Source organism: Pseudorca crassidens, chromosome 1 (genome assembly GCF_039906515.1).
Source record: "Pseudorca crassidens isolate mPseCra1 chromosome 1, mPseCra1.hap1, whole genome shotgun sequence".
In the NCBI taxonomy this organism is placed as follows: domain Eukaryota; kingdom Metazoa; phylum Chordata; class Mammalia; order Artiodactyla; family Delphinidae; genus Pseudorca; species Pseudorca crassidens.
This window is the reverse complement of record NC_090296.1, coordinates 184,905,638-184,919,407: the sequence shown is the minus strand read 5'-3', so window position 1 is coordinate 184,919,407 and position 13,770 is coordinate 184,905,638. Positions and strand designations below refer to the sequence as shown.

Here is a 13,770-nt window from a genome sequence, read left to right as displayed (position 1 = left end):
AATAATATTTTGAAATTTTTCAATAATAAAAGTATTTTTGAAATTTTTCAATAATAAAAGCATTTTTTCAATAATAAAAGTATTTTTTTTTAATATACCTGTAAAAATTTACCACTTTAGTATCTCTGATGTCCATTCCCTCATTTTTATCCCTCCTCCTACTTCTGACTCAAACAGTTCCTCAGTATCTCTCCCTTGGACTTAATACAATAAAGCAGAGTCTTACCTCTGTGGAGCATAGATTCTAACATCAGAGTACAAAACCCAAAACAGTATGTATAATCAAAACTATCCTTGAAAAACCCCTTAAAATCCCAATAGAGAAAGTGCATGACACTGTACGTCATTTTGAATACACAACACTGCTTTATTCAAGTTCTTCTAACTGCGCTGTCAGATAGTATCTATCAACAATCCTCAACTCACTTTAAAACTTCCTCTTCAAGAATATAAGTAAGCCGACACCACCTCTTGCCTGGCCCCCTCAATAATAGTATACTTCATGTCTTTGTCAGCGATGGTTGGGAAAGCTTTACAATAATTCACAAGGGATTTCCATATAGGTTTGCCTAGAGCTCAGTGAGTAAAATGGCAGACTGAATTACCTCCATAATTTATTTTTTTTCTATCTCCCCCCACCCGCTAGGCCATATAGCTGGTTTTAAGCATGTTAAATGCACTTATGATCCAGCTCTGCCTTTCTTTTTTATAGTTGGTCTGGTCTCATGTCCTTCCAATCCATTTACCACAACGCTGTCAGAGTGATCTTTCTAAAACAGAAAATTCATACGTTATTCCTCAGTTTCAGTGGCTCCCCATAATCAACAGGATCAAGTCCTTAGTATGAAAGGGTGGAGCAGGGGCCTGAAGAAAGAGGGAGGGGGAAGGTGGGGAAGGAGGGAGGGAAGGCAAGCCAAGGCGAGGGGAGGAAGGAAGGAAAAGGATGAGCAGGGGAAAGGGAAAAGAAAGAAAATCTTGCCTATACCATCAGCTCCACCTCTCAGAAGGCCTACTATTCAAACTCTACAATGCAAATCCCTGATATACCTGTGTCTTTTGTCATTTACTTCTCCCTTTGCCTATAATAACCCACTTTTCACACACCGATCTATGTTAAAACACTTACCGTCAACAACTGAGAACTATGGAGTGATTAACACTGAAGAAAAGTAACAGTTAAATTGAAAAATTCCTAATCCTGATCACCAGAAAAACAAAACTAAAATTTGGAACATATTTTCTGGTATGAAAAATGGGTATTAGATATTAAAGAACAGCATCACTGATACTATATACATCAGGTACATTGTGAGGTTTCGCTAACCAGTCTGGAAATACAATTGGCATTTCTAAAATAAAATGCATTCCAGGCTCCAAAATAATTTTGGAACACAATTTAGTCAGAATTTTTTAAATACACATCAAATTTAGACTATAACAAAGATGGCATTGCAAATCAATATGAAAAAAATGAACTGTTCAATAAATGGTGATGGGACAAATGGTAGCATTTTAGCATCTAGGAAAAAATTAAGTTGGAACCATACCTCACATTGTATTTGCTGCATACATTCCAAATGTATCAAAGATTAACTGTTAAAAAAAAAAGAAAAGAAAGAAAGAAACTATAAAAATACTAAAGGAGGGAGGGGCTTCCCTGGTGGTGCAGTGGTTAAGAATCCGCCTGCCAATGCAGGGGGACACAGATTCGAGCCCTGGTCCAAGAAGATCCCACATGCCGCAGAGCAACTAAGCCCGTGCGCCACAACTACTGAGGCTGCACTCTAGAGCCTGCGAGCCACAACTACTGAGCCTCTGTGCCACAACTACTGAAGCCCGCGCTCCTAGAGTCCCTGCTCCACAACAAGAGAAGCCACCACGAGAAGCACACGCACCGCAATGAAGAGTAGCCCCTGCTCGCCACAACTAGAGAAAGCCCACACACAACAAAGACCCAAAGTAGCCAAAAATAAATAAAATAAATTTACTAAAAAAAAAATATATATATATATATATGTGTGTGTGTGTATATATATATATATATATATATATATATAAAAGAAGAGGGAGTTCCCTGGTGATCCAGTGGTTACGACTCTGCATTTCCACTGCAGGGGGCACAGGTTCACTCACTGGTCGGCGAACAATCCTATATGCCATGCGTTGTGGCCAAGAAAAAAAAAAAGCTTAAGGAAAAACATGAAAGAATTCCTTTATAACTTTGAAGTAGGGAAAGCCTTAACTAATGGTTCAAAACACAGAAACCAAGAAAGACAAGATTAAGAAATTCAACTAAATAAAAATCAAAATTTTCTGCATGAGAAAAAGCCACATGAGCAAGATCAACAACAGGGCCAAAACTAGTCCAACTCATCACAAAAGCCTAATATATGAAGTACTCCTATGAAAGCTCCAACAAATCAAAAAGGAAAAAATCAACAACCAAACAGAAAAAGAACAGATCACATATGGGACAATACCAGTTGAATTGCTCTTAAAAACATGAAAAGATGCTCAGATTCACTCATAATAAGAGAAATGCAAAATGCATGGTTTGAGACACCAACTTTCATCTACTGGATTACAAAAGATGTGTGCTGCTGGGAACACAAATTGGTACCACCACTAAAGAGAATAATTTGGGAATATCTACCAAAATTAATTGTAAAATCTCTCTGACCCAACAGTTCAACTGTTGGGAATTAATAAAAACCTACAGATGTCTTTGCACAGAAGCAAAATGACATATATATATACAAGCATTAGTCATAAAAGCAAAAGATTAGAAACAGGCAGCTGATTATATAACATATGATAATAAAGAAAGCTCTATACTAATAATAGATAAACTGTTCAGGAAAACTTAAGATGCAAGAGAGTATATATAATATTCATCCATTTGTATAAAATTGCAGAAAATTTTTGTTTCCTCATATTTATTTGTGTATCCAAAAAAGTAGTAACAGCAACTATGCTGGTGGCAGAAACTGTACTGAGAAACTGTGCAGATAATGGTGTACAGGGGTAGGAGCGAGGATTTTTAATATTTAAAATTTTGGATAATGTGACTTATAGTCTAAACATCAGATTTAAATATTTATATATATGTATATAGTGCTAGTCAAAAACATTGTATTTTCCCCATTTACTCATGCCACGAAACTATTCTATGCCAAAAATACTTTAGAGCTGGCTTCCCAAAATGGAAGTACATACTAATAGTACTAGTTTTATCTCTACTATTTTGAGTTTCTCCATCAGTTACTTAATTTTCATAAAATGCCACAGTTTAATAAATTGAAGTCTACACATTTAAGAATGGTACTGAGCTATAAAGAAACATGGATTTCTCTAAGAAAGGTAACTAAAAACGGAAATGGGGCTTCCCTGGTGGCGCAGTGGTTGAGAATCTGCCTGCCAATGCAGGGGACACGGGTTCGAGCCCTGGTCTGGGAAGATCCCACATGCCGCGGAGCAACTGGGCCCGTGAGCCACAACTACTGAGCCTGCACGTCTGGAGCCTGTGCTCCGCAACAAGAGAGGCCGCAACAGTGAGAGGCCCGCGCACCGCGATGAAGAGTGGCCCCCGCTTGCCACTAGAGAAAGCCCTCGCACAGAAACAAACACCCAACACAGCCATAAATAAATAAATAAATAAATAAATTTATTTATTTAAAAAATAATAATAAAATAAAAATGGAAATAAAAATTAGAAATACAAAAGGGGTCTTATGAAAGCACACCAAAATTTAAGAAAAGTCAGAATTTGTTTATATTCAAGCAACAAGGATCCACAGGGTGTTAAAATTAACATGCATTAGAAACATCATTTGTCTAGCAATACGCAAAACAGGAGGAAAAGAATATAAAACAGATTTTTATCTCTAACGAAGAAAAAAAAAGAGTGGCTTATTTTCCCAACAGTAATATAAGAAACTGTATCCATTTAAAAAAAAAAAATCAAGATTTTAATTAGAAGTATCTGGATCATTCTGCACCAAAACAAAACAAAACTTAAGTTTGTCCAGAAAGTAGAAAAGCTGTTTCAATTTTTAAAAATTAAAAATTACATCCAGTACTGTTAAAAATATTTGAGCAGCAAACAGTTTGATATAATATGAATTACCAGATATTTTAAAATACATCTGCACTCCAGTGTTCAAGAAAATTTTTCTCAGAATTCTCTGCACTTACCGCCATTATCTGTTCTTTTTAAAGCTCCATCCTTATGAGGACACAGTTCACATCTCTATTAAAAGGGGGGGGGAAACAAAGAGATTTTTCAGATTACCAAAGTATAACATCTTCCCTGTAACTTGAAAACTATTAAAAATATGGTAGTGGCATTTGTACTAGTTGCCACCAAGAGTGTATCAGAAAGATCCTCACAAAGTAATTCTCCTTGACATTTGGTCTTCCTCAGAGTACCAGACAACAACTTTTAAAAAGTAATTTCACTTAACATTTAAATTCCTGCCACAATTTTTTTTCTAATGTTATATTAATAAAAATAAAAAGATTCTCTCAACATAGGATTGGGGCACAGTTTTTAACCTGTGCCTCTACTCCTTTGCTTTCTGAGTAGAATCAACCAGGATTATTACATACTCAGTTGGATCTGGTTTCTCCTGAAATAAAGAGCCAAACTCAAATTCAGAATTTTGATTCAAGTAGGAAGGCATGATCTCACATGCGCTTACCTGCCTTTGGAAGAAAAGAACTGCTCTAATTATTCTAGTTACTCTTTTTATTCACAGCCCAATGATACTCAGAATTATTATGGATCCCTCTCTACCACTCCCACAATTTAAAACCAGAAATAAACACCAAGCCAGTATTGCCATTTCTTTTCACTACTGACAAGAGGACTGAAATAATTGTAAAAATAATAAAGAGTTTCAGTGGCACTGCCTTACTGTGAAGACTACATTCCTAGAAATCATATATGATACTTATTATTTGTACCCTATCTTACTCTCCAAAGAGGTTTGAAGCATATAATATAGTAATATAAATGAGTTACACAGTAAAATATGAGCAAGAAATTAAAATAAAATAGTGAATAAGCACGCAATAAGCTGGTAGGGGGGTTAAAAGACAAAAGTACTAAAAATCATCTATATCCACAATAAGCAGTTAAGGGATACACAAAACAATTAGATGTAAACTATGATATCAGAAACAGTAATCATGGGCTTCCCTGGTGGTGCAGTGGATAAGCATCCATCCGCCAATGCAGGGGATACGGGTTCAAGCCCTGGTCCGGGAAGATCCCACATGCCGCAGAGCAACTAAGCCTGTGTGCCACAACTACTGACCCTGCACTCTAGAGCCTGCAAGCCACAACTACTGAAGCCCACGTGCCTAGAGCCCATGCTCTGCAACAAGAGGAGCCACCGCAATGAGAAGCCCGCACACTGCAACGAAGAGTAGCCCCCACTCGCCACAACTAGAGAGAAAGCCTGCGTGCAGCAATGAAGACCCAATGCAGCCAACAATTAATTAATTTTTAAAAAAAAAAAAACAGTAATCATGAAGGGAGGAGAATACAGATGCAGGGTTTTTTGAGTGCATTTGAAATTAAGAGATCAGCAACTTAAAACAATCCCGTATATATAAATAGACTGCTATACCAAATCCTCATGGTAACTGCAAGCCAGAAATCTATGATAGATATACACATGAAAAAGGAAAAGAAATCCAACCATAACCCAAAAGATAGTCATCAAATCATGAGAAGAAAACAACAGAAGAAGAAGAATGGGAAAAAAAGACCTACAAAAACAAATCCAAAACAACAAAATGGCAATAAGAACATACATATAGATAATTACCTTAAATGTAAATGGACTAAATGCTCCAACCAAAAGACATGGGCTGGCTGAATGGATACAGAAACAAGACCCACATATATGCTGCCTACAACAGACTCACTTCAGATCTAGAGACACACAAATACTCAAAGTGAGGGGATAGAAAAGGTATTCCATGCAAATGGAAAAATGAAAAGAAAGCTGGAGCAGCAATACCGGTATCAAACAAAACAGACTTTAAAATAAAGACTGTTATGAGAGACAAAGAACACTACATAATGACCATGGGATCAGTCCAAAAAGAGGATATAACAATTGTAAAAGTATACGTACCCAACATACAAACACCTAAATATACAAGGCAAATACTAATGAACATAAAATGAGAAATTGACAGGAATACAATAATGGTAAGGGACTGTAATTCCCCACTTACATCAATGGCCAGATCATCCAGACAGAAAAGCACTAAGTAAACGCTGCCTAAAATGACACATTAAAGCAGATGCACTTAATTGATATATATAGATATGTATATCTATATATATGAGCACTCCATCCGAAAGAAGCAGAATACACATTCTTTTCAAGCGCACATGCAACATTCTCCAGGATAGATCGTGTACATACTAGGCCACAAAACAAGCCTCAGTAAATTTTAAGAAAACTGAAATCATATCAAGCATCTTCTACAACACTATGATTGGAAATCAGCTACAAGAAAAATCAGCTACAAGAAATTGGAAATCAGCTACAAGAAAAAAACTATGAAAAACACAAACACGTGGAGGCTAAACAATACGCCACTAAACAACCAATGGATCACTAGCGAAATCAAAAGAGAAAATCAAAGAATACCAAGAGACAAATGAAAACAAAAACATGATGATCCAGCGAGTTCCCTGGTGGCCTAGTGGTTAGGATTCCGGGCTTTCATTGTCATGGCCCAGGTTCAATCCATGGACAAGGAACTGAGATCCCGCAAGCCACGTGATGTGGTCAAAAAAGAAAAAAAAAACACAGGATGATACAAAACGTATGGGATGCAGCAAAAGCAGTTGCAAAAAAAGGGAAGTTTACAGCAATACAAGCTTGTACCTCAGGAAACAAAAAAATCTCAAATAAACAACCTAACTTTACATCTAAAGCAACTAGAGAAAGAAGAACAAACAAAACCCAACATTAGTAGAAAGAAAGAAATCATAAGGATCAGAGCAAAAATAAATGAAACAGAAATGGAAAAAACAACAGAAAAGATCAATAAAACTAAGCTGGTTCTTTGAAAAGATAAACAAGTGATAAACCTTTAGCCAAACTCATCAAGAAAAAAAGGGAGGACTTCCCTGGTGGTCCAGTGGTTAAGACCTCCACTGCAGGGGGCAGAGGTTCAATCCCTGTTCAGGGAATTTCCACATGCTGTGGCGTGTGGCCAAAAAAAATTAAAAAGAAAAAAGGGAGAGGGCTCAAATCAATAAAATGAGAAATGAAAAAGAAGTTACAACTGACAGGACAGAAATACAAAGCATCATAAACTACTACTACTACTAGCAACTATACACAACTAAAATGGAAAATCTAGAAGAGATGGACAAATTCTTAGAAAGGTACAGTCTCCCAAGACTGAAGCAGGAAGAAGTAGAAAATATGAACAGATCAAGTACTGAAATTGAATCAGTAACTTAAAAACTCCCAACAGGAAATTCCCTGGCAGTCCAGTGGTTAGGACTCTGCACTTTCACTGCTGAGGGCCCGGGTTCAATCTCTCGTCAGGGAACTAAGATCCCGCAAGCTATGCAGTGCAGCCAAAACAAAAAAGTTAAAATACATAAAAAATAAAAGCTCCCAACAAACAAAAGTCTAGGACCAGATGGCTTCACAGATGAATTCTACCAAACATTCGAATATTTAAAGAAGAGTTAACACCTATCCTTCTTAAACTATTCCAAAAAACAGCAGAGGAAGGAACACTTCCAAAGTCATTCTATGAGGCCACCATCACCCTGATACCAAAACCACACAAAGACATCACCAAAAAAAAAAAAATTGCAGGCCATTATCACTGATGAACATAGATACAAAAATCCTCAACAAAATAGTAGCAAACCATATCCAACAATACATTAAAAGAATTATACACCATGATCAAGTGGGATTTATCCAAGGGATGCAAGGGTTTTTCAATGTCTGCAAATTAATCAATGTGTCATATAACACATTAACAAATTGAAGAATAAAAATCATACAATCATCTCAATATATGGAGAAAAAGCTTTTGATAAAGTTCAACGTCCATTTATGCTCCCCAGAAAATGAGCAGAGAGGAAACTTACCTCAACATAATAAAGGCCATATATGAAAAACCCACAGCTAACATCATACTCAATGATTAAAAGCTGAAAACATTTCCTCTAAGATCAGGAATAAAATAAGGATGCCCAATTTCATTATTCAACATTGTTTTCTAAGTTCTAACCACAGCAATCAAAGAAAAAAACAAAAAAAAAGAAAGAAAAGGAATGCAAATTAGAAAAGAAAAAGTAAAAATGCCACTGTTTGAAGATGGCATGATACTCCACATAGAAAATCCTGAAGACGTTACCAGAAAACTACTAGGAAAAAAAAAAAAAAAAAAAAACTACTAGAGCCCATCAATGAAATTCAGTAAAGTTGCAGGGAACAAAACTAATATACAGGACTTCCCTGGTGGCATAGTGGTTAAGAATCCACTTGCCGATGCAGGCGACAAGGGTTCGAGTCCCGGTCCGGGAAGATCCCACATGCCACGGAGCAACTAAGCCCATGTGCCACAACTACTGAGCCTGTATGCCACAACTACTGAGCCTGCGCCCTAGAGCCCGTGACACAACTACTGAGCTCGCATGCCACGACTACTGAAGTCTGCGCACCTAGAGCCTGTGCTCTGCAACAAGAGAAGCCACCGCAATGAGAAGCCTGCTCACCACAACAAAGAGTAGCCCCCACTAGCCGTAACTAGAGAAAGCCCACGCACAGCAATAAAGACCCAATGCAGCCAAAAATAAACTAATATACAGAAATCTGTTACATTTCTATACACTAACAACAAACTATCAAAAAGAGAAATTAAGGAAACAATCCCATTTACCACTGCATCAAAAAGAATAAAATACCTAGGAGGTAAAAGACCTGTACTCAGAAAACTATAAGACACTGATGAAAGAAACTGAAGATGACCCAATCAGATGGAAAGATGTTCTTGGATTGAAGAATTAATATTGTTAAAATGACCATACTACCCAAGGCAATCTCCAGGCTCAATGAAATCCCTACCAAATGAGTAATGGCATTTTTCACAGAACTAGAACAGATGATTTTTTAATTTCTATGGAAACATAAAAGACCCCGAATAGACAAAACAATCTTGAGAAAGAAGAACAGAGCTGGAGGAATCCCACTCCCTGACTTCAGACTGTACTACAAAGCTACAAAACAGTATGGTACTGGCAAAAAAAAAAAAAAAGACACATAGGTCAATGGAACAGAATAGAGAGCCCAGAAATAAACCCACATACCTATAGTCAATCTATGACAAAGGAGGCAAGAATACACAATGGAGAAAAGACAGTCTCTTCAACAAAAGGTGGTGGTAACGCGGGACAGCTACATATAAAAGAATAAAATTAGAACATTCTCTAACACCATATACAAAAATAAACTCAAAATGGATTAAAGACCTAAATTTAAGGCAAGATACTATAAAATTCCTAGAGTAAAACAGGCAGAACATTCTTTGACATAAATCACACCAGTTTTTTTTTAATCTGTGTCCTAAATCAAAGGAAACACAAGCAAAAATAAACAAATAAGACCTAATTAACTTAAAAGCTTTTGCACATCAAAGGAAACCATAGACAAAACAAAAGACAACCTGCTGAATGGGAGGCTGAATGAATGGGAGAAATTTTTGCAAAGATGTGACTGATAAGGGGTTAATACCCAACATATATAAACAGCTCATGCAACTCAACATCAAAAAACCGCCCAATTGAAAAATGGGCAGAAGGGGACTTCCCTGGTGGCACAGTGGATAGGAATCTGCCTGCCAATGCAGCGGACACGGGTTCGAGCCCTGGTCCCGGAAGACCCCACATGCCGCGGAGCAACTAAGCCCGTGCGCCACAACTACTGGGCCTGCGCTCTAGAGCCCACGAACCACAACTATCAAGCCCGCATGCCACAACTACTGAAGCCCACACGCCTACAGCCTGTGTTCCGCAACAAGAGAAGCCACCACACTGAGAAGCCCGCACACCGCAATGAAGAGTCGCTCCCGCTCGCCACAACTGGAAAAAGCTCACGCACAGCAACAAAGACCCAATGCAGCCAAAAATAAATGAATTAATTTTTTTTAAAAAAAGGGGGGCAGAAGAACTGAACATTTTTCCAAAGAGGAAATGCAGATGGCCAACAGGCACATGAAAAGATGTTCAATATCGCTAATTATTAGAGAAATGCAAATCAAAACTACAATGAGGTATCACCTCACACTGGTCAGAATGGCCATCATTAAAGTCTACAAATAGGAGTTCCCTGATGGTCCAGTGGTTAAGAATCCGCCGTCCAATGCAGAGGACACGGGTTCGATCCCTGGTCAAGGAACTAAGATCCCACATGCCACGGGGCAACTAAGCCCATGCGCCACAACTACTGAGCCCACGCACTCTGGAGCTTACACACCACAACTAGAAAGAAGCCTGCACGCCACAACTAGAGAGAAGCCCGCGCACCGCAACAAAGATCTCGCGTGCCACAACTAAGTCCCAATGCAGCCAAATAAATAAATTTTTAAAAATATTTTTTAAATCAATGAAAGCATTCTGTGAGAATCAATGTACTATATGAAATTTACAATAAAGACAATAGTATCATTCATTATAAAAAAAGAAAAATACTGATTCAATTACTTCACTTCTACAGAGCCAAAGGAAATATGATAGAAATGGCAATTATTAAGTACTGTGTCATCTTCATATCACTTACACACTTTAATTTCAAGATATGAAAAGACATGTGTACAGAAATATTTTATATCACTGTTTATGACTATAAAGTTTTTATTATAAGTCCAACTGTATAACAATGAGGGAACTAATGCTATATTCACAAATATTTTAAATGAGTTATAAAATGCAGAGAAGAAAATTCTAAAAGAGAACTACATGCTAATAAGTAAAATACTATTACTATGTCTTTACCTTTAGTCTTCTACTAAAGGTAAAAATAGATATATAGAAGACTTGAGAGAAAGAAATAACTACAGACAAAGAAGGTTAAGTTATAATTAGAGGCTATACCCTAAGCTCAGGAAAAAAGTATCAGGTTCTGGACAATAGAGATTCCAGACCCTACAGTAAACTAATCCAACCTGAAAAGTTTCACAGGGCAGGCTGCAGCTGTACATGTTACTATTAAAGTTCCACAGATGCATTCTTATTTAATAAGTGAGAGGTACTGTTTAAATGCACAAGTAAATCCTGTAAGAGAGTACACAGATTATAAGGAGACCAAAAAAAAAAAAAAAACACACACATTGAAGATCTTACTTTTTTTTTTTCTATTTTATACATAGTAGTTTATATCTCTTAATCCCCTGCCTTGCCCCTCCCCTGCTCCTTCCTTCCCCACTGGTAAACACTTGTTTGTTCTTGGTATCTGTGAGTCTGTTTCTGTTTTGTTTGTTTCTATATTATTTTACTATTTATTTGGCTGCATCGGATAGCAGGATCTTCACTGAGGCATGCGGGATCTTTAGTTGTGGCATGTGACTTCTAATTCCCTGACTAGGGATCAAACCAGGCCCCGTGCACTGGGAGTGCGGAGTCTTAGCCACTGGACTACCAGGAAAGTCCCTCTGTTTTGTTATATACATTCATTTGTTTTATTTTTTGGATTCCAAGATCTCACATTTTAACAAGGGGGGGGAAAACGTTTTAATTGAAACGGTCCAAACAAGCGGAAGTTATATAAGGTGGTTCCTTCTTTTTTACATCACGTAGTATGCTAAGAAAGCATGCAACCACTTTCCATCTTTATAACACAGGCATCAATTTCCAAATACTTTTCCTACTTTACTTTAGATTATTTTCCAAAATATAAAACTCAGTATACTTCACTAAATCAAGTTCACCCAAAATAATGACTTTTAGGAGGTTGTGGCTATTAACAAGCCATTCAGGGCTTCCCTGGTGGCGCAGTGGTTGAGAGTCCGCCTGCCGATGCAGGGGACACGGGTTCGTGCCCTGGTCCGGGAAGATCCCACAGGCCGTGGAGCGGCTGGGCCCGTGAGCCATGGCCACTGAGCCTGCGTACCGCAAAAAAAAAACAAAAAAACAAACAACAACAACAACAAAAAGCCATTCAGCTATACTGGTTTACTCAGACTTCGAACACCATTGTATTACAGAAAGCAACAAGATAATAATTATTTTTTTATAAACAGTATAGGCTAAATAAGAATAAATTCAAGCTTTAAGTTTGATCTTCCTCATATTATATAAAAGATGTAATTGTGGCATTAAAAAAGTATGTGTAGGGAGGGGCTTCCCTGGTGGTGCAGTGATTGAGAATCTGCCTGCTAATGCAGGGGACACGGGTTCGAGCCCTGGTCTGGAAGGATCCCACATGTCGTGGAGCACTAGGCCCGTGAGCCACAACTACTGAGCCTGCGCGTCTGGAGCTTGTGCTCCGCAACAAGAGAGGCCGCGACAGTGAGAGGCCCGCGCACCACGATGAAGAGTGGCCCCCGCTTGCCACAACTAGAGAAAGCCCTCTGACAGAAACGAAGACCCAATACAGCAAAAATTAATTAATTAATTAATAAACTCCTACTCCCAACATCTTCTTTAAAAAAAAAAAAAGTATGTGTAGGATAAAACATTTACCATCATTACTTCTTCTTTTAGGCAAAAGATAAAAATACATATTAATTAACCTATTTTTTCTTGTGTTTTAGAAAGACTCGTGACTACCAGAGTAGAAATAAGCACCCAGAGCACCCAGGCTGGGGTCTCCAAACAGCATTTCCCAAAGGAACCAGAACTGCTGAAAGAAGTGGATGATTCCAGGTCTAGGTCAAGTATGCCCTGAATACCTCATTCTATCAAATAGCAAGGAAGCTATAAAAGACTGCTTCAGTCATATGAAAAGGACCTATGGTCCAACCTAAAGAGGCTCCTGATGGCCAAAGATGAAATCATCTAATGCTAACAGAGATAAAAACTGCAATAAACTGAAAACTACCAAATATTTTTAAATCCATCATAAAATGAATTTCTACTTCAAAAATTGCTGAGTGGACTACCCTGGTGGCACAGTGGTTAAGAATCCACCTGCCAATGCAGGGGACATGGGTTTGAGCCCTGGGCTGGGAAGATCCCACATGCTGCGGAGCAACTGGGCCAGTGCGCCACAACTACTGAGCCTGCGCTCTAGAGCCCATGAGCCACAACTACCGAGCCTGTGTGCCACAGCTACTGAAGCCCATGCGCCTAGAGCCCGTGCTCTGCAACAAGAGAAGCCACCGTGATGAGAAGCCTGCGCACCACAACGAAGAGCAGCCCCCGCTTGCCACAACTAGAGAAAGCCCATGCGCAGCAACAAAGACCCAACGCAGCAATCAATCAGTCAATAAATATTAAAAAGAAAAGAAAAGGAAAGAACTAAACAGGGAATTCCCTGATGGTCCAGTGTTAAAGAATCCGCCTTCCAATACAGCGGATGCGGGTTCGATCCCTGGTCGGGGAACTAAGATCCCACATGCCACGGGGCAACTTAGCCTGAGCACCACAATCACTGAGCTCGCGCGCCTCAACTAGAGTCCGCGTGCCGCAAACTACAGAGCCCATGTGCTCTGGAACCCACTCATGAGAACTACAGAGCCCCCATGCCCTGGAGCCTGCGTGACACAAATAGAGAAGAG

General features: G+C 38.5%; 1 protein-coding gene across 15 annotated transcripts in view; it reads right to left on the bottom strand.

Moving 5' to 3' along the window:
• Positions 1-13,770, bottom strand: part of MLLT10 (MLLT10 histone lysine methyltransferase DOT1L cofactor) — a 248,003-nt gene that overhangs the window by 193,942 nt on the left and 40,291 nt on the right. For 14 of the 15 annotated variants that reach the window (XR_010933941.1, XR_010933944.1, XR_010933956.1 and 11 more), the window contains one exon: positions 4,195-4,249. The exons of the other annotated variant lie outside the window; for it this stretch is intronic. Coding sequence is in view for 9 of the 14 variants with exons in the window: in XM_067702929.1 (XP_067559030.1) it covers positions 4,195-4,249 (55 nt within the window). In the remaining 5 variants the exon portion in view is untranslated. The remainder of the gene's footprint in view (positions 1-4,194; positions 4,250-13,770) is intronic. 15 annotated transcript variants of the gene reach the window in all.